Raw genomic sequence first — 23,605 nt, 5'->3', positions numbered from 1 at the left:
GTTGGCCGTGTCATTTTGAAAATAAGACCCTGTTCTTGTAGGCAATGGGGAGACTTGATAAGGTCAGTACAGTATGGATGGAGGTGAAGTAGACTGAACACACACTTATGAATCAGGCTCGTATAGATGAAGTAGATGTAAGATCTGTAAGATTAAAAATGTGTCAAAACCAGCTTACAGACTCCCAGATCAGGAATGACTACTATTGGATGTGACAGCAGTTGTGCCAAGTGGGAAGGAAAGAGAAATAGGTAATTGCGGAGGGAACATCCCCTATTTTTTCCCCTGCAAACACCTTCATCTTCAAAAACAGCCCACCATTAAGTCAGCACTGAGGCCATGGGGCGCTTGCCCAGGCGGTGCGTGGTCACACCTTCCCACCGCTCTGCCTGCTGACTTGAGCCATGGAGCCAGGGTAGAAAGGGCCACCATATGGCTTCCCAAAAGCGTTATCATTTGTACATAAGGCTGCCTAGTTTTAAGAAACAAGGGCTCTAGTGATACCAGCAATCGAAACGAAACCTCCACAACAGAAATGACAGAAAATTACAACCATATCATCAGTGTTAAGAACAAAGGACCATAGACCTAACACAAGGTTCAATCTTTTTAAAAAAACAGATTAAGCTTTGGGTTTTATTCTGTCCAACAGTCCTTGGAAAATTACATGTTTTGATTACAGTCACATTGCATTCATTTAGACAGATCTTCCATTATAAGAGAAAAAAACCAATAATTAAACATGATTAAGTTGTAAATATTATCTAATGAGAGATCTAAAATGAAAGCTTCACATTTGAATCCAGTTGTCTTTTCTCCTCAAGTTTATTTAAAACTTTTTGGTTTATGGCATTTTCAATTTATTATCACTTTGAATCCTAGAACCCCAAGTAAGCAAAGATCAGGAAACACGATCTGATTTTCCTGAGTCTCACAGATCTCATCAGCAGGTAGGACCAGATCCCATCAGCTTTGTGTAGTGAAGATTAATTTGGTCACTAGAAGGAAGTATGAATGAGAAATCACCTTCTCAGGATTTGTAGGAAGGGAAGGGGGAGGTTTGATTTGCTGTTTATACAAAACATACTTCTTTTGCTATTCTTACTTTCCTTTGCATAGATTTCACTGGTATATGTTTCTGCAAACGGGTATATTTTTGTGCTTCTGCAATCACTCACAAAACTTTTTCTTTGAGATAGCTGGGGATAGAAATATTTATTCCTTGCTAGAATCTAAAGAATTGCTGTCAGTCTACACCCTTCTTTGCACAGATACCTTTAATGAATGCATTGCTAGTTTTGCTCCTGGATAAATGCTGTTTATTGTACATCTTTTTGCCAGTTACTTAAATCTGCTTACCTGAGTAGGTCTTTATTTTGAGAATTGCTATGGATCTGCACTTTAAAAAGTGCTGTGCTAAATTGCCTTAGCTAATGGAGAAACAGTCTGTAAACTAAACAGCATCAACTTGTGCTTCATTAGAAAGCCCTTTACATCCAGCTGATATGGTAATGACTGAACGATACTAGCAACAGCTTTGTAATTGCAGCTGTGTAAAAAGACAGACATGACTTCTCCTAGTTTTGTTTTACCTTTATTGCCTTTTCTTGGTAAATGAGCGAAAGGAGTTGGTGGACTCAATTAAAATTACAGAGAAATGCCATTCTGTCAAAAAACACAGCTGATGACAAACCTGGCCCAGAGGCTGGTGCGCTGCTTTGGGAAAAAGGACTTCCCTGCTTCTTCAGCCTTTGAAAGTAGACTGTCCCCAGGCCAAGGGTGAAAACCCAGAGGTTGACAGGTACTTCCGGCTGCTGACATAATGTTCTGTGCATTCATGAAGGCTGTCATTTCCAGTACTTCCACATTTTTTAGGAGACACAATTATATTACATAAGTTTGCAAACTTTATAAACTCAAACACGTCTTCATGCACATCAGAAAACCCTTTCTGCAAGGGAGGATAAAACTCTTCAGTATAGTTGCAGTTCGCAATGCCTTGCTGAAAAACAGCATGGGTGGATGCAGAAAGAAAAAAAGCAGGAGAGGCAGCAAGCAGGGGACCTGCGTCACCAATGGAGACAGGGAGGCTCCTGCAAAGCGCAGGGCGTTATTTGCCATGGGAAACAGCCACGCAGCCACATCTCAGGAGTGACAGGCAGAAGGAAATTTCCATAGGAACACATAGGGGTGTGTGATGCATTTAATGGTACGTGTGATACCATTTCAAATAGTATCTTTGAAAGCTGTTAGCCTGAAAAAGTGGAACCAGAATAAAACTAAGTCCTTCAAAGAACTTAGCAGACTCACCACAGATTTATGTGCAAACCTTTCTATTTAACATGTGTCACACAAGAGTTACGAGTTTTCTCTATTTAAAGAGTTACATCACTTTATTTTTTATATTCTAATAAAAAATAACTTCAAAGATTTGGGACATTCTGTTATTTTTGAGATTTAAAATAAAGTGCATAATTTTACTTCAAGGCTCTAGCTACCTCGCAGTGTGTCATGTTACTGGATTAAGCCAGCCAACTAGACAAAGCACATGTAATAGCACCCCATAAACCCCTTTACAACAGCTCCAATTCACATCAAATGAAATGCAAAAAATCCTGACATTAATAACATTACAAAAAAATGACTATAAAGTCACAAGAGCACTCAGAAAGTACAGCTGAAACATCCTGAAAGTTTCCATGCTGTATCCAAGTGGAACTAGGAACCTTATTCGTGGTAAACGTGGCAGCCTGTAACACGTGCACAACTGACATCACGATCAAGTGATACAGAAGGTGAGAAACTGCCAAATTATGCTCAGCCCCCAGACTGGAAGCCAATACTTACAGTTTGTAAGTACCATTCCCACCACATCCTGAAGTGTTCAGACTGTACCACACACCCACAAACATCAACGTGCTGTTTGCCTGGTGAATCACACCAAAATCTGTGCTCCTTATTGCAGCTGTAAAGGTCTGTAGTAACTCCTCAGGTGTGCCGCTACAACACAGAAACTTTTTTATCATTACAGTAGGTCTGTGTTAGATCTCCAAATCCATCTGTGGTAACTAGTAAAGGTAATATAATACACTGAAGGCAATTCAGGTTCATACTGAAAAAGTTACTGCATCTGGAACGGGTAATCAACTGCAGGCTATTTTAGCCAGAGCTATAAATGCTATAATTTTAACATCACTTTTTGATCTAAATGGCGTGAAAACTACTCTGACACATGACACAGACTGTTTTGCCATCTAGTTTCAAGAAGTTTTGTCTGTAATATAGAAGCTTCTCAAGTTTGTCTTATTTTATATTATTTTTGTAGCTAAATGACAGGAACCGGAAAGAAGACTTTTCAAATTATTGTGAAAGAAGACTTTTCAAATTATTGTGAATATTTGCTCCAACTTTGGTTTCTACATTTCTCATCCAACTTTAAACATACTGTAGTTAAAGTCATTTTTAGAGGTTCATACTTTTTCCCTCATAAAGGGACAGTATTATTGCAAACACGACACATACATGAAATAAGGAAAGGCCAGAGACTGTCCTGCAGCCCTGAGGCCAGTTGGCATGACCCGACCACGTTCACACCACAGAGCACTCAGGCCCGGCCCTCCCCTGGTGGTGCTACAACAGACAGAAGATGTATTTTTTGGGTGAGGTTTTGGGTTTTTTTCTTTTGGGGGTTTGTTTTTTTGATTGTTTTTTCAAGTCCAAATTACCTGAAATAACATGAGAGCTATGTTATAGGCCGTGAAAATGGCGTTCTCATGTGAAGATACTGAGGATGTATGTGGCATGCCCCCGATCATGATAGATGTGTCTGAGGGTAGAAGGCCAAGGTATGTTGGGTTGCGTAGGTTAGGAGAGGTAAAGCTGGTGCTGTCTTGACCATGACACTTATCAGAAACAGTCCCATGTCTGTGCCTTCTCCCCAGACATGGCTTGGGGGCCCAGGTACACCTGAATTCTTCTTAAACACTTCCCCGAAGGCTTTTGTCACCAACAGAGCCAGGATACTGTGCTAGATGGACTTGGGCCGAGTCAGTATGACTCTGCTGTTATTATGTTCTGACACCTTGAAACAATGGGAAACATTTTGGTCTTTATTTTGGACTTTTTGATTAAGCATATTCATCTTTCATTTCTATTACTTGCATTCTTATAAACCTTTTCAAACTGTGCTTTGGGATACAGGAAATCCTCTTTTGCTTTTTTACTTGTCCTGAGTAAAGGCTAATTTTGAAGTTACTAGGTAAAATCACATATTCCATCCCTGCAGGGGTGGCAGTCCCAAAAACTAGAATACAGGGATACTAACTACCCTTCAACATATTTCTCCAAGCTATTCATAACTTTGCACATGACATTTCAGCAGTTGGTAGCACGGGGGCGTGAAAGAAACCAAGGTATTTTAGTGATGACCAGTGGCCACCCAAGCTCTCTGGAAAGGTGGTATAGCTGTGAAAAACACATACAGATCTCAAGAGAGTAATTAAAAGTTTGTCTTTGCTCAGGCATTTTGGCAGGTTCCTACCGTGCCACAAATTACTTTCATTTATCATTTACTATTAATTTACATGTTTTAAGAGCTGCCTATCACTGCATTTACCCATATTTTTATATGTGATTTTAGACGTGCTTACTGTGAGAAGAAATAATCCCCATATGCAACACTTTGATAATCCTTCTAATATGGAAAAATCTTTTCCATATTAGCCACTTAAATTTAGCATACAGGCAGATACCTGCTCCAAAAAGAGAGATGTACCTTCCCTAGATTACTGGTAATTAATACAGTTGCAATATCCCTTTGGTCAATGCACAGTAAGCTAAAATTTCATGGTTTGTAAACTTGTAGTCACAGTGAAGAACAAACATACAACCAATTTGTGTTTAAATGTCCCAAATAGACAGTTTTTGGCTGGCAAGCTGAAGATGTGTTTAGCTGAGGGAGCGATTCACACCATCAGAGTGGGGAAGCATGTTGATGCAAGAAAAATCCAAATGAATTGCAGCATCTTCACTCAAAAATGCACTGGAAAATGCCCAGTCATCTCCCTGTTCCCTCATCCTTTTTACAGTGGCATCCTAGTATGCTACTTTTGTGAAAAATGATAGAAATTTATCACAATGTATGCAATGTATTTGGGCCTCATACGACAAAAAGTAAATGGAACTTTCCAGCACTTCCTCAATTCGTGTGAACGTGCAGAATTTGCTGCTTGCTTGATTTGCCGTCAGGATTGAAAGCTAAGCAGACAATTGTTGTGAACTAGCACCTGAAAAATCTACACTTTCTCTAAACATTTCTCATACAGAAGTCCTTCACAAGTTTATAATAAAAATTTACACATCAATTGACACACATTTCATAGCTGATGCTGTGAGAAATAGAAGCTGTTGCCAAGATTAAAATGCACAAAAATCAAATGTAAATGCAAAATCCTATTACATTCCTTACAGGGAGCAAAGCAGTTATTTAAAAGAACACTTTAATATGCAGCTATAAAATTTAATATTCCGTCTGAACAATTTATATATATACATAAGCTAAAAATATGCATTCCTCAGAACTATTTATGCAACTTTAATAGAGTGGATTTCTTTTTTCAAATATGAGTTTAAAAAGATGCAATTTTAAAATCCTATTATTGCATTTTTCCCAAATGCTCTAGGCATGAATGCTGTTCACCATTTAATTATTTTTGAAATTAAAACAATATTCAGTAGTCTCTGTGCTCTGATTTTCAAGCACAGTATCAAAACTATCTTTAAGTCATAGGTTAGGTTTTCCATTACCACAAGCAGCTGTGTTGTATAAGCTTTCTATCAAGTGGCCAAACTCCATGTTAAAGGGATTTTTGTTTGTTTGTTTGCCTTTTTGATTGATAGCAACACTGCTCTTATTGAGAGGAACAACTTCATGGCTCCTATGGTCAGAAACTTCTAATTCTAATTCTAGAAATTTCTAATTCTTATCCACTTGTTTACATTGCTTGTTTCTACCCCATAGTTACAGTTTCAGGAAAAAAGATCATATTCTTTATTGTCCTTTATTTTTCACAGCTAATGAGGTTCCTCTTCTAAATATTCTCTATTTCCATAACTGCCAAGTAGTCCTTCTTAGCACCTGCTCATTGGCTCTGAAGATTGATGATCAGAATTATACGCATTCTTATAAGTCACAGTATTTTCCCAGAGTATTAATATTTCCCTCTCTCCGTTGGCAATTGTTTACCTACTTCACCATCAGAACACATTTCTCTTTTTTACAGCACAAGGCACTGATGGTTCCTAGTCACACTCTGATCAACTGACATTCACAGATCTTTATCACCGCCGGTCATTTCCAGAAGATGTGCTCTCCCTAAACCTAGCAGTAAAATTCCAATAATGAATGTGCTAAGAACCTAGTAGTTCTGTTGATTTGCATAGGATTATCAATTTCAAGGATCAGGCCAGAAGAAATTCAAGCTCATTGTTGGTAGAAGTATTTCTGATAAGAAGTGTAAATTTACAAGGATATCAGGTTTGCCAGATAAAACTGAACATGTGCACTGAATCTAGATGACCTGAGCATCCAAATAATATAAATGCAAGTCAAAATCAGAGTTGATTCATCTCATCTGTTGGCAAGGGGATGCAGTAGCTCTTTAAGATTTTTAAGACTCCAAAATAAATCCCCCAGCTCCATTTGCAACTACATGACCTTCTACCAGAGGAAGGATGTACTGCACCACTCTTGGGAAAATTTTTCTCACTTTCACACCATCTCTCCTAGCTAGAGATTAGCACCATCCCTCATAGCAGTTCCATAGCGATGCTATGAGGGATGGTGCCCCTCTACCATTTTCATTACATTATAAGTTGCTCCACAATCAAGTCAAATTTAACATCAGTCCAGTTCTTAATGATATCTGGATGTCATCAAAAAGGTTCCCTCATATTCACGTTGAGGAAAGCTGTTGACAAGTTTACCTACTGCTACTGTAAGACAATGTCAAAGGGATAAAATCTCGCCCCATTTCAGGAAGGAATTAAGGGCAAAATACTCTTCTCCAACCTGCTATCCCTAATATAATCTCAGAGAACAGTGCAGTCAAACACCACAAAACCCAACCAAATGAAAACAATCCAGTATCTCAAAGAATATCAGTTCACAACATCAGATAAAACAAGGACAGATTAAAATGAAATAGAAGTAATGTACTAATTAATTAAACCCCATTGCTTCATTTGCTACTAGAAGGCATTCAGGTACAATATGGTGAGGCTAAAGTTAAGAACCTACATTAGAATAGGAGTACCTTCATGTAAAAAGAAGATCCCTGAGATGGAAGTTTTTTATTGAACTACTGGAATTCATAAAAAGTGAATTAAACACCCAATAGAAATGTATCTACCAGGGCACCGTAGAAATTCTTAGTCTCATTCGTGTCAATAAAAATACAGCAGCATTTCACTAGGTAGGTCTGCCTCAAGTAAATACTTTAAACTCCATTAACACTAGGGCAAAACTTGAAATCTTCAGTTATATTGAAGTAATGCAGCTGTCAGTTTCTTTCAACAGCAAATATGCTCACCTTGATATTCTCAGGAAATTCTCAATTTAGTAAGCCATTTCTAAGAGACTAGTGTAAGCTAAGGCAGAAATATAATCCATAACAAGCATAAAATAATGCAATTTTACAAAAAAACCTCTTAGAACAGTTAACATTTCAATAATTTTGAAATAAATGAATAGAGGAATCACAAGGATATGAAGTAAAACAGAGTTATGAGAATATTTTTCTTGATGAGTAGTCACCACTGCAATAGAAATTATTTTATTAAATGCCACTTCACAGTACCACGGGTCCATGGAGAAGCCACAACCAGCATTGTTCCCACCACAGAGACGCATTTGCCTTTTTCACTTCATCTCTCTTTAGGCAAAAAGAGAATTAATAAAAATGACAAGACAAATTATCTCTATCTAAGCATAAAGAACAAAGGCTTGGCCACTGTTTACATCAGTTTTCTGGGCTATTCATGATGCTGGAGGCCCTACACCCCACTTCTAGAGAAAAAGAACGCAGGACAAGTCCTTCAGCCACTGTCACTCCTCCCCATCGCACTAATGAGGAAGGAGATATTACACAGCACAGAGAAACATAATGTATCCTGTTACATATCTGTCCTAGAAAACGCAGCTCTGGGAGTTCAATTAACTTTTATTAAATTGTTTGATCAAGAGATCCCATAAAGGGTTATTCCACAGGGAAAGCCTTACATTGGCAATGTTTCTAGCATGGTATTGTTATAAACCAAAAGACTAGATCTACAAAGAACTGCTGCCACGTTTCAGGTCTCAAAAAATAATTTTAAGCATTTACCTGCCCCCATTATGAGCCCTGGTGCAGTGTCCTTCGTATGGACTGTTCCTGACACATAGGGGTTGTCTGCCCAGCGGAGATGGAGGTGAAGGTAGCAATCAGGCTTGTGGGGGAAGAAGATGACAAGTTTTAAAAAAACAAAACAGAACTGGTAACAGTTATGTTCCTACAATAATGAAAACACAGTCAGCGACCAGCTTCAGCAATGTATGTCTTTGTAAAGAAAGGGAATAGCTGCTTCCCATGGAGCCAAAGTCCAGTCTGAAATATCCAGTTAATATTAGCTATCTAGCTAACAAGAATCTCTGGTGATGTCTGCATAGTTTGCCACTGTCTCAGCAAAAAGATTTCCAAATTCGAAAGTCAGACTGAAATTATTGTATAAAAAACCCTTGTGACAGAAGAATTGCTTAAAAATTATAACTAACAGCAACAAGTATTGTATGTTTTTTGGTGCCAGGTAACTGGTAAAATGATGATTTAAACCAACTGTTTGTACTGAAATTTCTTTTTTAGAAAAAAAAAAAGCTATGAAAAATACCATAATGACTTTTGGACACATCTATCGTCTCTCCTTGGCTAAGCAACTTACTGGTTCTTGCTCTTTATGCAGTGGCACCCAGAGGTCATATCGCTCACAGCAATCTGACCAGGAGTGGGCTACCAGCATCGCCTGGGAGCTGCTGGCACTGCCAGCCCTCCACTCGTCTTGGAGAGCTCCGGATCAGGCCCTGCAGGCTGAATTCAAGATCACACCGCACGGTCTTCCAAAGGGAGCCAGAAGCTCCAGCCCTCCACTTCTGCTACGTGGAGAGGGATCAGAGCTCTGGCAGTGGCAGGACTAAAAGTATTTATTTCACCCATCGACGCAGAGCCTGGAGTCCCCAGGAGCAGAGAATCAGTGAGAAAAATACAAGGTTTTCAGTACAGCCCCGAAAATAACAAAATATTATGGGTAGCTGGGACATCTAAACAAACTGAAATAACATCATCTTACAAAAAAAAGGCCTTTTTCATGCAGTTAACTGTGGTGTTTATTTTCAAGCAACTGTCAAGAGTTCCCTTTAACAGGGAACCAAGGGTTACCTTGGTTTAAGATGAAACAGAAATATGAAAGATGGAAAGAGAAAAGGTATTGGTATCTATTTGACTGATGATGCACCCCTTGTATCCAGAGACAAACGGCTGTTGTGATTATTCTGAACTGCGTTGTGTGGTTGACACACAAAAAAAAGGTCTTCTTGGTGTGAAAGTAAGCTCTACATTAAGAAATGCAGTGCTACAGACAGGGCCGTGACTACTCACACTACAAGATGACTTGGGACACCACTGCTATGTAATGCAAGTAGATTTGCCCACTAGTTTGGCTGGTAAACTTGGCGCAAAGCTCTTGGGCTGTTAAAACTACTGCACATCCTACCATACAAATAATTCCTGTGCACTTTAGAGAAAGGACAGGCTAAAAAGAACCACTTACAGGTTTGCAGTTTGTCGGTTTGCCATTCATATCAATTTCTGGAGGGTTTAGAAAATCCCAGTCACGACCTTTGTTGTAGGTTATCAGAGTTGTAACTTTCCCGTCAATTTTCTGGTTGGCGAGAAAGACTCCTTTTACACCTCTGACCTGGAGCATACAGGAGAGAGAATTAATGACCAGCACATATACATTTTTTTCAACAAGGATTATCCCTGATTAGCTGCTCCTCTGCGGCTCTGAACTGCGTACCTCATGTAGCTTCTCCGCTAGGAAAGTGAATGATACTTTAAAAAAAAAAAGGAAAACTTTAAAGATATTTTAAAAAACGATACTTCGTAAAAAAAAAGAAACAAAGGCAAAAGGATAACAGGAAAGGGTGAATGGGGGAAGGGGACAATAATTATTAACTGATTGAACTGATTTGTATTTCTAAGTGTATTTTAAAAGGATATACAGCTCTCAATGTCAGAAGGCTAATGAAATCACGTCGTTTATACAGCAATATACGAAAATCACAATAGCATGGCCTTACTGTTCACTACTGTTAAAATTACAGCTCTGCATTTTTTTTAAATATGGACATCTCTAAAATGTTATTCTACAAATGATGTAAGCAATTTATAACAGCAACCTGCCTTTTACACTGAAGTCTTGTGACCCATATCATACAAATAGTACACAAATAGGTTACAGTAACAAAATACAATATAACATCCTTCAAAATAACACTGAATTAGGAAGCACAATTGCCTTTTGTAGGAAATAAATGCAGACAGTAATCGCACCTTAGTGTGTTTAGTTCTACCCCTAACATTTATGTTATGTGTTAATATTCCACCCAATGCCACGAGATAAGATCTTGTATTACATTTGAAGGTTTCCTTAAGAGCTCTCATTTCCCTTGCAATTATTTATAAGGTTTCTTGATTAAAAAAAAAAAAAAATGTTGAAAATGTATATCAACTCATATACCATTTCCAGCATAGTACAGCTCTCTAATCTGCTTACGTGCTGACATTTAACAAAACTGAACCATTCACTACAACTGACTGCACAAGATAGCCAGCTCCTCACATAATCAGGAATAGTTGCCTCTTACTGACCCGATTCATTCCTGGACTTACTATTTATTTTATATCTAAAATACTTTTCCTTTTTTTCCTACTACCAGTTATGAACTCCCTTTGACATTAATTTAACAGAAGTCTGCATTTAGGGTGAAAAGAAGGCATCCCTTTCATCAAGCTACAGATTCGCTATCTATTGTTTAGAAATATATGCTTTTTTCTAAGGAACTGACCCAAATCTACAGAGAATAAGAATGCCCTGCTGGTTATGGTAATAGCCTAGAACTTGGAAATATATTTACATTTATATAACCAAATTCCGTATAGACATTTTAATACCGCACTCTCTCATGAGTTCCTTCTTCCTTAAATGCCATGTGTGTGCTGTTGGCTCACTATCCAGCATGCTGGAAGCTCAGAATCACCTCCAGGTCAGACATACTAAAAAAGTCAACCACTTTGCAGTGCAGGTGAGAAAAGGAAGGGGAGGGAAAAAACTAGGAACCTGCTTTCTTCAGTTTCAGCGCACTTTCATCTTTCTGGGGCTTTATTACATATTCTGTCTTCCAGAGACGGCACAGCCATGGATATTACTGAAAAGCCTGGCAGTTCAAACATTTACTTGAGAAGACAGACTGGAGGTTCAATTTCTGTGCATGTCTTTCTTCCAGTGAACACAATATTAACTATTTAAAAAATAATTAGATCAGGGACTGCAAGTGAGGTTTCCCTCTTCATTTGTGGATGGCAAAAACAATCAAGAATCAAGAATATTTTTATTTCCTCTCTCTGTCTCTCTTTTTCTCTCATTCTTGTTTAATGAATATTTAATCATTCCATATAATCATTCAATGGGAGTCAGCCTAAAATTTTTCTGCATTCCCATCTCTAACCTATCCAAGTGCTAAGAGAAACTTCTCCTCTCTAGAATATGGCACACAAGTGTTTGAATCTATCAGACAGAAAGGTTATGAAAAAAATTCTTCCAGTGTCTCACTTAACTTCTCTCACCGCTGCTCCTAAAAAAAGATAAAAGCCAACCAGCACTTCAGCAGTGCTATGTTGAATGAAAGGCATAAATCTTGCTTGAAATAATAAGTTTCAGGCATCTATCTTCAGAGAAAGTTCAGAAGCATGATGTTTGGAGTGATGCATTAACCTAAAAACCAGTAACTAATATACAATATGTTGTGTAAAAAATGGCGGTTTTAAAACAGCCCATCCCCCCGGTAGCATTTTCTATTTTATTTGTCCGGTATGTAATGTAATTACACACCTGAACCTGTCTTTAAATGCTGTATGTCAAATCTGCCTTCTGGATTCAACTGTGATGCTGAGGCATCCAAATTCTTCCGTACTTTCTACTCCTTGACTCAATTCCCTAATCTAAAATTGGTAGATTAGCATCTTTCTACCAAGAAGGAAAAAGATTCACATTAATAATAAGGTGCTATGGAAAAGAAGACATTTCAACATTGTTGAGTTTTCAGTTACTCTGATGAGCAGTCCAGTATCTACCCAAGACAGAAGGAAGGAAATTCAAAAGTACCTTTCCTTTGTTTTTCTTCAGACTTTTGGATTAGTTCACAGAGCACCTATTTTCCAAAACAGTTCAGGGCCCTCATGGCCAAGAAGGCCAATGGCATCCTGGGGTGCATCAAGAAGAGTGTGGCCAGCAGGTTGAGAGAGGTCATCCTCCCCTCTACTCTGCCTTGGTGAGGCCGCACCTGGAGTACTGTGTCCAGTTCTGGGCTCCCTGGCTCAAGAAGGACACGGAACTGCTGGAGAGGGTGCAGCAAAGGGCTACCAAGATGATTAGGGGACTGGAACACCTCTCTTATGAAGAAAAGCTGAGGGAATTGGGTCTCCAGTCTGGAAAAAAGACGGCTGAGGGGGGACCTTATCAACACTTAATGTTATCATGTTATCATGATGCGTTATCAACACTTAATGTTATCAACACTTAATTATCAACACTTAAAATCAACACTATCAATACTCAAATGGTGGGTGTCAGGAGGATGGGGCCAGGCTCTTTTCAGTGGTGCCCGGGGACAGGGCAAGAGGTAATGGGCACAAACTTGAGCATAGGAAGTTCCACCTAAACATGAGGAGGAACTTCTTTACTTTGAGGGTGGCAGAGCACTGGAACAGGCTGCCCAGAGAGGTGGTGGCGTCTCCAACTCTGGAGACATTCAAAACCCGCCTGGACACGTTCCTGCATAACCTGCTCTAGGTGACCCTGCTCTGGCAGGGGGCTTGGACTAGATGATCTCCAGAGGTCCCTTCCAACCCTATGGTTCTATGATTCTAGGGGTTAGTGGTACCCCACTATGCTCATAAGGCACTTGGTGCCTTATAAACCTATTCTCTAAATGGGTTTCCTGCTATGATGATGTATTCTGACACGTTAATTTCTGCATTTTTACATTACTGATTTTACAGCCAAACAATATTCTATACTACTTGGTAGCAAGAAGCACTGCTCAGATGGCCCCACAGTGTTTATTAGAAGCAGTTACTGAAATACAAAAAATACAGCTATATAATAGAAGTTTGTGATTAAAATTTAAATATATACAATTTATTGTTTGGGAAAAAAAGGATGAAGAATGTGTACTGCAACTTATGTAGCTCTTACCCATATGAGGAGTCATAACAAGATCCAATCTAGAAGTATTACATTCGTGTGCCCATTTTGCAAATATGCCTATGTCAAATTTGTGACTGGTTCACATTGGCAGTACTTGATACAATTTCAAGGACACACTCCTTTTGTACAGTTACAAATGTCTATGCTCCTTTCCTGTGCTCCAAGGGCATGCTCCTTTCTTTGTCTTTTCTTCTTTGAACAAGTATTTTGGAATTATTCCCCTTTCTCATATGCAACATGAAAAGAAATACAGTACAAAAAAAAAAGATAAAGCATATAAAAGAAAATGAACGCAGACAGGTAGAAACCTATAAAAGATTTTACAGCAGATGTACAAGTAAAAGATGAAGTGAGGTCAGCAGAAGATAACGAAGATGAACAGTGCAAATTTTAGGGAGAATTATGCACTGGTGGAAAGAGAACTGGTCAGCCGTTCAGGACTGTCTCAGTGTTGCACTGAAGATTCCTCTTGCCGAGATGGGATACTTGCATCAAAATGCCCAGAGAGAAAACCCAGATTAAACCAAAAACATACCATCCTCAAGGACTGCAATACATGTTATATTTAGCAGCTATTTATTACTGTGTAAATAATCCATATGCTACTTATAGATACAAGTACTCGATCCCATTCTAGTACACAAAATGGACACCAGTTATTTATCATATAAGCTACCTGGAAGCTGTAGGCTTTCTTATTGTAAGCAAATAAAAGTGTTCTACTATAATGCAAGTCTATTCCAAAAATAGCTCTAAAAAATTGAAATGTATGGCTCCATGTATTGTTTTTCCTATTACTCTTTATCATGTGCACATTTTCTTTTTAATGCAACCCTACAAATTAATCCAGCACCCACGATAATCTAGGATATCTTTCTCTTGCGCATTATCAAATGTGCCCTCAGCAGCATTGTGAATTTCTGAAATCATCAGTGAAACTGAATTAAGTAAATAACTCTTTCAGAAAAAAGGACATCCAGGGGTGGCATCTCTGTACAACTTATCTGAAATGACATGCTACGCAGGGAAAAGAGATTGCACCCAACTCCCTTTGAGCTTTGCATCCCACAGGAGTGACCAGGAGCAAAGAGCTGCAAACTAATGCTCTCAACAAATCACCCTCTGGGAATGTGGCTACACACAATGTGTAGCTTCACTCATTAAGAAGCCTCATTTCTAAAGAGGTAGAGTCTAGAAAATAACCATTGGTAATGACACAATTTTTGCTTTACTAGAGCCATTCGGAAAGAAAAGGTTAAACAACGATGGAGGAGATAAGGTGGGGGAAAAACTACTGTCATTTCCCCCTACCTAGAAGAGTCTAATTATTGCCATTTAACAGCTCTGTATATTTATGACTTGTACCCTGAATTACTACAAACATTTTCCAGAAAAATCTAGTGCACGTATAAAGATATTTTTTTTTAACTAACACCAGGCAGATTAGAGAGTAGCAGTGGCCAAACTGTCGGACCAAAGGTCCATTAGTTTAATACCCTGATAATGGCCAGTGCTACCATGCTACAAGAAAGAACAGAACCAGAGCAAATGTACACCTGTCCTAGTTTCACCTGGGATACAGTTAATTTTCTTTCTAGTAGCTGCTGTGTTTTGGATTTAGTATGAGAATAATGTTGATAACACATACTGTTTTAGTTGCTGCCAAGTAACGCTTCTATTAACTCAAGGACTTTTTCAGCTTCACAAAGAAGCTGAGAGGGAGCATAGACAGGACAAGCTGGCCAAAGGAGTATTCCATACCATAGACGTCATGGTCAGTATATAAATGATGGTTGGCCAGTGGGCAGGGACCCACGATCTCTGCTCAGGGTGGGCTGGGCAAGTAATCATCAGGTGGTGAGCAACTGTATTGCATCACTTTTTTTTTGGTATATTCTTTCACCATTATTATTTTCTCTTCCGTTATTGTTCTATTAAACTGTCTTTACGTCAACCCATGAGGTCTGGGTTTTCTTTGGTTGGTTTGGGGTTTCTTTCTTCTTTCTCTCTTTTTTTTTTTTTTCTCCTTTTTCTCCCTCTTCTCCCTATCCTACTGGGGTGGGGGAGGGCAGGGGGGAGCACAGGGGGAGTGAGTGGCTGCGTGGACCTATCTGCCATCTGGGGTTAAACCACGACAACACCTTATAACATTTAAATATCATCATCAACAGGAATGGAATTGATAACAGTTTGTGCTACTCTTCCAAAATACTGTATTCTTCAGTCTTTTCTTGTGCCAAGTGAGCTGATGTGAAAATACAAGATAGATTTGTTTACAGGACAGTCTCATAGCAAATGCTGTTTGCACAAGACACCTACTGAAAGCAAGAAGATTTGCTGCCCAGTATCTAATTTTGTCCATTCTTTGCTTGTCCGAGCTGACACAACCTAGCACAAGGCTCACGCAATTACTATTTAAGACCCTACTGGCTAAAAGATGTCCTGCTCAGAGTCAGAAAGCGTATCACCAAGTCACCTAGAAGAAAAAAGCTGTACATAGGCAGCTGCATAACTTCTTACTTCAATAATAAATTGCGCTGCCAGTTTCACTTCTCAATATTTTAAAATAAAAAAAACAAACTCAGCCAATTCTGCTTTTGCACATCCATGGAACCTCATACCAAGAATCTTGTTCTTAGAACACACAGCACAAGGGCAAGAGGGAAACGTAAGTAGTAACAATGCACTATCAATAAGAAAGAAATCCTAGTCTTTTTACATTAAAAACAACTGTGAAAATATATTAATGTAAAATTAATTATATTCAATCAAAATAAAAAAAAAATAAAACTAAAACTCTACCGAGACTACACATATTGGAAGAGATAAAGACCTACCTCCAGAATATCTATCAGGACATTCTCTTCTGGCTGCTTTGTGCTCCGGACATTCTCCAGCAGGATAGAGTAGTAAACACCTTGCGGGTCAGACTGGTACAGGTTGTACGTGTCTGTCTGGTACCACTCCTGAACAGCCACAAACACCTGGTTTTCATCTGTACTGATTATCTGTAAATCCTGGAGAAAAATAAGATACAAAATGACTCCCTTTCTCATAATTTCTATTTTACAAACAGTAAGTTGACCAGGAGAATTGAATATGGGGGGTGGGGGAGGGAAGGAGGAGAGTAATGCATCTGAAAGTTCAGAGACAGTAATGTCTCAACACAATGCTAATCAACATGCTGTATCCCCCCACTCTGAGGTGATCAGTCACTGCCTTCTGGCTACAGTACACAAGCTGGTACTAAAGCTGTGATCTGCTTTGACTTTCATGGGAAATGACTTCTTGAAAAGAAGGGGGGAAAAAAAAGGCAAGGGAAGAAAAAAGTAAATTATTTTCTAAGATCTGGATGAGAGTCAATGGAAGACTGGAACAACATAAACAAAGTTAATCTAAAAAAATAATCCCCAGGTAGCTAAAGAATTGAAAATTATTTTGTCCAGGGCAAAGCATAACATAGCTTAAAGAGGATCAGATATAATTTACAGCAGTTACACATAAGAAGTGGGACATACAGCTCATGTATATTATAGCACACAATGCTAATTTATCTCTCTATGTGGACAAATCCACTGGAATATTCAACAGTAATAACATGAGAGTCAACACTCTGCATTCATTTCTCAAGAATTTCAGGCATGAATACTGCAACAGCTTTCTTTCAGTTTTCCCAGCTTCTTCACTCCAAACTTCTCAGACAAAAAATGCACAGCTGGGGAAAATAATTTAATACTAATATTAAGCAGAAGAAATAAATCGGGAACTAGCAACGCTGAACTAAGCTTAGCAAACAGAAAAAAGGACATGAGTTTGCAATAGGGGATGGCAGCATAAAGGCAGATGTTGGGGCTACATATGAAATGACATCTAGTCACGAAGACTGGAAGCTTGTAAACTCTTTATGACCATGGTACTTAACTGAGAAAATATATACAGTTCTGGTCACCTTATTACTGGAAAAATAACTAAGGCGGTGGAGTGAATATGAAATAAAGCCACCAAAATGTCAAAAGAATATGAGTTGGGGAAAATTGCCTTAAATATATATACATATAAATATACGTATGTATATATACATATCTCAAGGAAACAACTTTGTAGAACTCTAAGAGAGAAATAAAACAAATTCTGTAAGGATCCAGTTAAGATTGACGAAAACACGAGTATTGCTGAGAAATGCTGAATACTTGGCAAAGCATGGCAGTCATGCTTTAGGCAACAAGCAGGATTCAATTATGGCAATTAATTTAAAAAAAAAAAAGACATGAATAGAAATAAAATAATACAATGGAAAGATTTTTAATATGAACAAAAAATTGTCATTAAATAACTAATCATTACTTAAATTTAAAGTATTTTTACATGTCTGACACATCTCAACACAAAAGAACCTAAACGCAGTTTCCTTATCAATGACAGCTCAATGCTGTTTTCAAAGACTTTCTTGTTGAACTGTGTGCTGAAGTAGATTTTTACTTAGCATCCTGTTAATAGATCTCTTCTCTTGTACTCAAAAATCAGTCAGAAGCAGAGAGTCCAACAGAACTTCAGTTCTTTCCATCTGAGTACAAAACAGTAACTGTTCTGCCACAGAAATGCCAGCAAAACACAGCAACTGATCCCAACACGTTCTTTAAACAGCCTCTTACTTGTACAGAACGCTTCATCTCCTGCCTTGAAGATATGGCTGGGTAGCCCACATTACACCACATCTAATACTGAATTCACTTTCTCTTTTGCAGTGTGAGAAAAGCTCCTGTCATTATCCATTAAGTAAGGATGGAAGTGAAGCAGGGAGTGAAGCAAGGAGTAATGAAACCTTTTTTTCACGTGAAAACCTCTAGAAAACCCTTACTCTCCTGTGATGCCAGGAGCTTTCAGCAAAATTATCATCCACATTATTACAATAAAACATTTATACAGTGCCACAAACAAATGCAAAACTCCAGTGAATGTAGATAAGGCACTTTCCTTCCCCAAGCTCTGGTGGGGCAGCAGTGGCTGCATGGGTGGCCCGTGGCGGCAGAGGTGCGAGCTGAGAGGACAAGCACAATTGTGGTTCTCGTGTCTCGGGGTGGGGTGGGAGATGCTGAGTCAGCAGAAGCAGCGCACAAAGAGCTAAAACACGTGGTGCAGAAAGACAGCAAAATTAATTTTGAGCAGAGTGGAGGCATCAGGTAAAGAATGAGTGGTTGGACTGGAGAAGTTTACCACAACAAATGAGGGCTTACTTTTCTCTTGGTAGTGACTGTTACCAAGCAAAGAGGTTTGTACACTCAGACTGTTTGCTGCCAATTTTTTTCTGAGGCAAGAATTCAACGGATCCTGGTTTTAGCAAGTCAAATTGTCTTTCTACTTCCTTGAACTTTGTTCCTTCCATTCAGAATTTACACTTTCAGATTTCTAGTTCAGCCTTACTATTACTTCTTTTGGCAGTGATTTCTTTCTCCGTCAAGAAGCAAAACAGTCCTTCAGTTATACTACCTTGCAAGAATCAAGTGAAACTTTCTGCCCACAATCATGACCATAATCCTCTGGGAAAATTAATTGGCAAAGTAAGGAAAACTGCAAATGTCATGCACAATACCTTTAACGTTCCTGAATGACACAGACTGTTGATAACCTAGCTAAAACAAAGCTAAATTGTCATGTCATAGAATCACAGAATGGTCAGAGTTGGAAGGGGACCGTGAAGATCATCTAGTTCCAACCCCCCTGCCAGGGGCCAGGGACACCTCCCACTAGACCAGGCTGCTTCTACTGACATGATACCCACTGCTCAACAGATGAAAAGCACACAAAGACGGTATATCAGCAAATATTGCTAGACAGAATTTACTGTCAGTAAAGAGTTAACTAGCAAGGACTCCTGAGAGAGAAGAAATATCTTGATTCAAGGAATCAGAGTTTTTATCGCTTTACCTAATTTATGGCCACAGATACTACCTCAGGCTGTAATCTCAGCAGATCCTATAAGGAAAGCATTCATTCTTTTATGATTTTATGCTTGGACTACTGCAATTGCATTCTTGCTGGACCTCATGCTTTCTCTCTCCATATTCCACAGGCTACTCAAAGTCCCGCTGATCATCTAATTTTTCTGTAATTATGCTATTCACACATGGTTTATTCAAATTTTTTATAAAGATCTTCTTTACTGATGTTAGAGACCTGCAGAATTTGGAACATTTCTTATTGTAACTACTCAGATATTTGTTTATCGCCAGGCTGCTTTCTTATATACATTCAGTATTTGAATTCTTGTGCTTCCCTTTCATTTCTGTGCTCAAACGAGAGAGTCTGTGTATTTTTGGGTGTCCGAAGGCAGAATCTTTCTCCAGGTTTGCTATAACCCCGACTTCATTTTTCTCTGTGGCATTCCCATTTCTCTACTACTTTGCTTTTGCTCTGCACGTTTGCTCTGTCCCATGTCTTGTTGACCCAAGCATCCATGCTGCCGTCATTCTCACTTCTCTCTCTTTTTTGTTTTTGCAAAGCTCGCCAATGGCATTTTGTATCAGAAATAGGCTGTCATTCCCAAATGCCATCCAATTTTCTCCATTAGCTTTATCTCATCTTTTCAGGTTGTAAGCTTTTCTTTTGTAGAGCTCTGATGAGACATCCAATGCTACTAACTATATATTGTCCAAAACTCCCTTTTTCTTTTTCTTTAAATCTAAATCCCCATGACAATTCTTGGTTCTGTTTGCTAAGGTGCTTCTTGTGCACTATATTCTGTGAATTCCTTTGACGCAATGTTTCCTTCATCCTCCTCTCTTTACTGGGTAATGTTATAGCACACTAAGCACAGATGTCTGTATGTTCATCACTAAAAATCTGTGGAACTACTCATAGGTTCAAGACAGTGGACCATCCCAGGGCCAGGGATAGGTCTACCTATAGGTGCAACCAAAGACGCCTGCAAAGTACTCTTAAAATCCACTACGCAATCAAGTCCACAGGGTCATTTCCCTATGGTGGATGAGAGTAAAGAGAAAACAGCCTTCAAATAACACAAACAACTACCCCAAGGAAAATGGAATAAATTGTCTTCTGTCTACCTGCAGTTAAATACTGGGTATAAATCGCAGTTAGGGAGATTTAGGTTAGACATCAGAATATCCTTCTATAGTAGGGCTGGGTCATACACACTGAGGATGAAATGCCTAGGAAAGTAAAGTAATCTTCATCTTTGGGAATTGTTAAGAGTATGTTAGACAAATATCTGTCAGAACTGGTTTAGGCAGACGACTATGTTTTGGAAAAGGACCTCTCAACATCCTTTCCACATCTATTTTCTATGGTCCTGTGAAAACAGGAGAAAATAAAAACACACCTTATTGAGATCACTTGAAATGTTAAACATACAAATAGAAATATCATTAAAAAACCAGGATTTGAGCTTTTTGGGTTTTGTTCTGGTTTTAGTTTTTAGTTTGTTGTGGGTTTTTTGGTGTTTGTTTTTTTTTTTGGTTTTTTTTTTAATTCAAAAGTTATGATTTCTTAACTATGCTAAAGAAAGCAGACAATTTCCAAACAAGTAAGAATTTCAACTTGATCATGGAATTAGAATTAAGGGCAGCTGGAAAACTGTTGAATCTGAATTACTTTTCTACAAAAATGCTAAATGAATGCTGAAAGCAATCAAAGACTGCATATTAAAAACTGGTATTATTAAACAAGGCATCCAGTGACAGGTCATACCACTCCTGCTCTCTCAGGGACTTGTAAGCTGCTGTGTTTATACCTTTCATCAGTAGCAAAGAACACAATTGTTCAAATAAACACAAAGACAGTTTCAAAGTGATACTAGAAATAATTAGACATGTATAGAAGGCCAAATTGTACTAAAGATGAGCACCACTTCAAAGAAACGTCATATCACATGGACAGACCTGGTCTATTAAACAATATAAATGAATCTGAGGGTGTGCACATGACATTGAAATAACTGTGCATGTTCAGCCATGCAATGGAAAGCAAGCACCCAAAAGCTCTTCCAGCAAGTACAGAGCAACAATCAAATATCACTTCTTAAAAACAACCACACTGCTTCTGAATTATTTCTTTACTTTTAACTCAGAGATACCAACATGATCACTCTAGCATTTTCCCAAAATTATATGCTTTTAATGCAGTTGAGTCTGTTTTCACAGAAGGCTGAACGAACACCAAATCAAAAATCAATTATGAGTCAAGAAGCACAAAAGCATTAAACAATTAAGAGCCGTGTTTTTGGGGAGCTGAGGATAGGTGGGAGGAAGGAAAGAGGTTTAGAGGAGGAAGGGAAGAGAAATGCGTTGTTTTCACTGTACACAGCCCCATACCATCTACATTTAGTAACTCACCAGCCTGTAAGTCTGCTAATACTTAATAGAATTTTATATTCAATAAACATTCTATATGGTTTACTGTATTACTAACCACGATAAGAAACCCTATGACACAAATACAATTACACCTTGAAGACCGAAGAATATAAAAGATGACAAGGATCGCACAGCAAGCCACTGCTCCTTTGTGTAGTAAAGTGTGGGGATAACACAGGAAATACCATTAAGTGAAATCACTGTAGGCAATGTTCAGCACAGCTGACAAAATGCTACACAGGCAGGACGCTTCAGTCAATCAGGCAAATAAAAAAGAAACTCAAAATTCCCATTTTTCATATCTTACAATTTTTACTCCAATGTCAGAATTTTGACCCTCTGCAATCTTTTAATGCCGTGGTTGGCAATACGTTAACCTGAAGCAAGTGATAAATTAAACAGAGAATCACAAGGAGTAAATGTATCAGAAGCACAACAGATGTAAGCACTCAAGGCTGCGTAGTCTCAGCCTTGACCTCCAGTTGCACCACAGTTATACCCCTGTAATCTCTTAAGTACAATCAAGGTAACTGGATGGCACGTATCCCAAAGATAATCTCCCTAATCTTCCTTGCCTGGCTGAGTAAAACAGTGCAAGGAGAGAAATCAATAACAAGCTACAGCAGGAATAAAAGAACAGTTCCTTGAATCCTCCTCGGATAGATTTGTATGTCCGGGGAGCCAGACAGCTGCTCCAGCCCAGGTTCACTGGCTACTGCAGTGACACCACCTGGCAAAGGGATACTTCTACTGCATCAAATGCCACTGCTATCTCTATTTCTATTTTGTTTCCCTTTATTCTTTGTTCAACAATGGACTTTCAGAAGGCTGGAGAAGTGGTCCTGCTGCAGCTACACTCTGCTTTTCTGCCTGGCACAGGGGAACAACCTCAGCCTAAGCCACCCCAAGTGACGGATGACGGAGGTGGCAAAGGGGTACCCAAGCAGAGAAACAATTCTTGAGAGACTTAAGAGCCTTGCTAAATGAGCTCTCATAGCCTCAGTACTTTGTTATCCAACCATCACGCAGCCAGAGCCTCAAGAGAACTTTGTCTACTGACAAAAGGGCTGCAGGAATGTTTCCTGACATTTCTGCTGTTAATGAATGGGCCCATTTAAGGAATCCTTGAAAAAGTTTTGGTAAGAGGGAGCTTAACAGAGAAGGGAATACGTGCTTCAAAAGACTGATGGCTATTTAGAGAGAAAGAGTAAAACTGCTCAAAATATTTTACTCTTGATAGTATTGTATCTATTATTGGATGATACAGACAAGCGTGGAAGAAAACCTGTGGTTAAAATAATGATGTATATCTCAGACTGAGGCAGGGAAGAGGTGGACCTGTTTCGAGCCCCTCAGAAGGGCACTAGGGGATAATCACATAAAAAGAATATATGGAGTTGATGAAAGGTGTGTATAGGAGATTCATATTACCATGAATACATGGCAATATGAATTATTTCTAAGGCAATAGGATTTTTTTTCCTTTTATTTTTGTTTATTTTTCCCCTGTACTCTCTTTTATCTTGGTTACCTGAAAAATTTTACATTATTGCCCATTTCACTAGATTGAAGAGACATACAGAGATCAAAATAGATGAATCTTTTTCCACAGCAGAACTAAACTTTCTGAATTACAGTAGGATATAACAGACAAT

At 38.7% G+C, this 23,605-nt stretch overlaps 1 protein-coding gene across 6 annotated transcripts in view; it reads right to left on the bottom strand.

Annotated features, from left to right (window-relative positions):
- Window positions 1-23,605, bottom strand: part of SORCS2 (sortilin related VPS10 domain containing receptor 2) — a 576,222-nt gene that overhangs the window by 67,983 nt on the left and 484,634 nt on the right. For all 6 annotated transcript variants that reach the window (XM_054203166.1, XM_054203171.1, XM_054203170.1 and 3 more), the window contains exons 9-11: window positions 16,416-16,595; window positions 9,859-10,005; window positions 8,382-8,484 (exon numbers count right to left, since the gene is read on the bottom strand). In XM_054203166.1, coding sequence (XP_054059141.1) covers window positions 8,382-8,484; window positions 9,859-10,005; window positions 16,416-16,595 — 430 coding nt within the window. The remainder of the gene's footprint in view (window positions 1-8,381; window positions 8,485-9,858; window positions 10,006-16,415; window positions 16,596-23,605) is intronic.

Source organism: Rissa tridactyla, chromosome 5, assembly GCF_028500815.1.
Source record: "Rissa tridactyla isolate bRisTri1 chromosome 5, bRisTri1.patW.cur.20221130, whole genome shotgun sequence".
NCBI lineage: Eukaryota > Metazoa > Chordata > Aves > Charadriiformes > Laridae > Rissa > Rissa tridactyla.
Note: the sequence above shows the minus strand (reverse complement) of the source record. Positions and strands in the feature narration are given on the sequence as shown.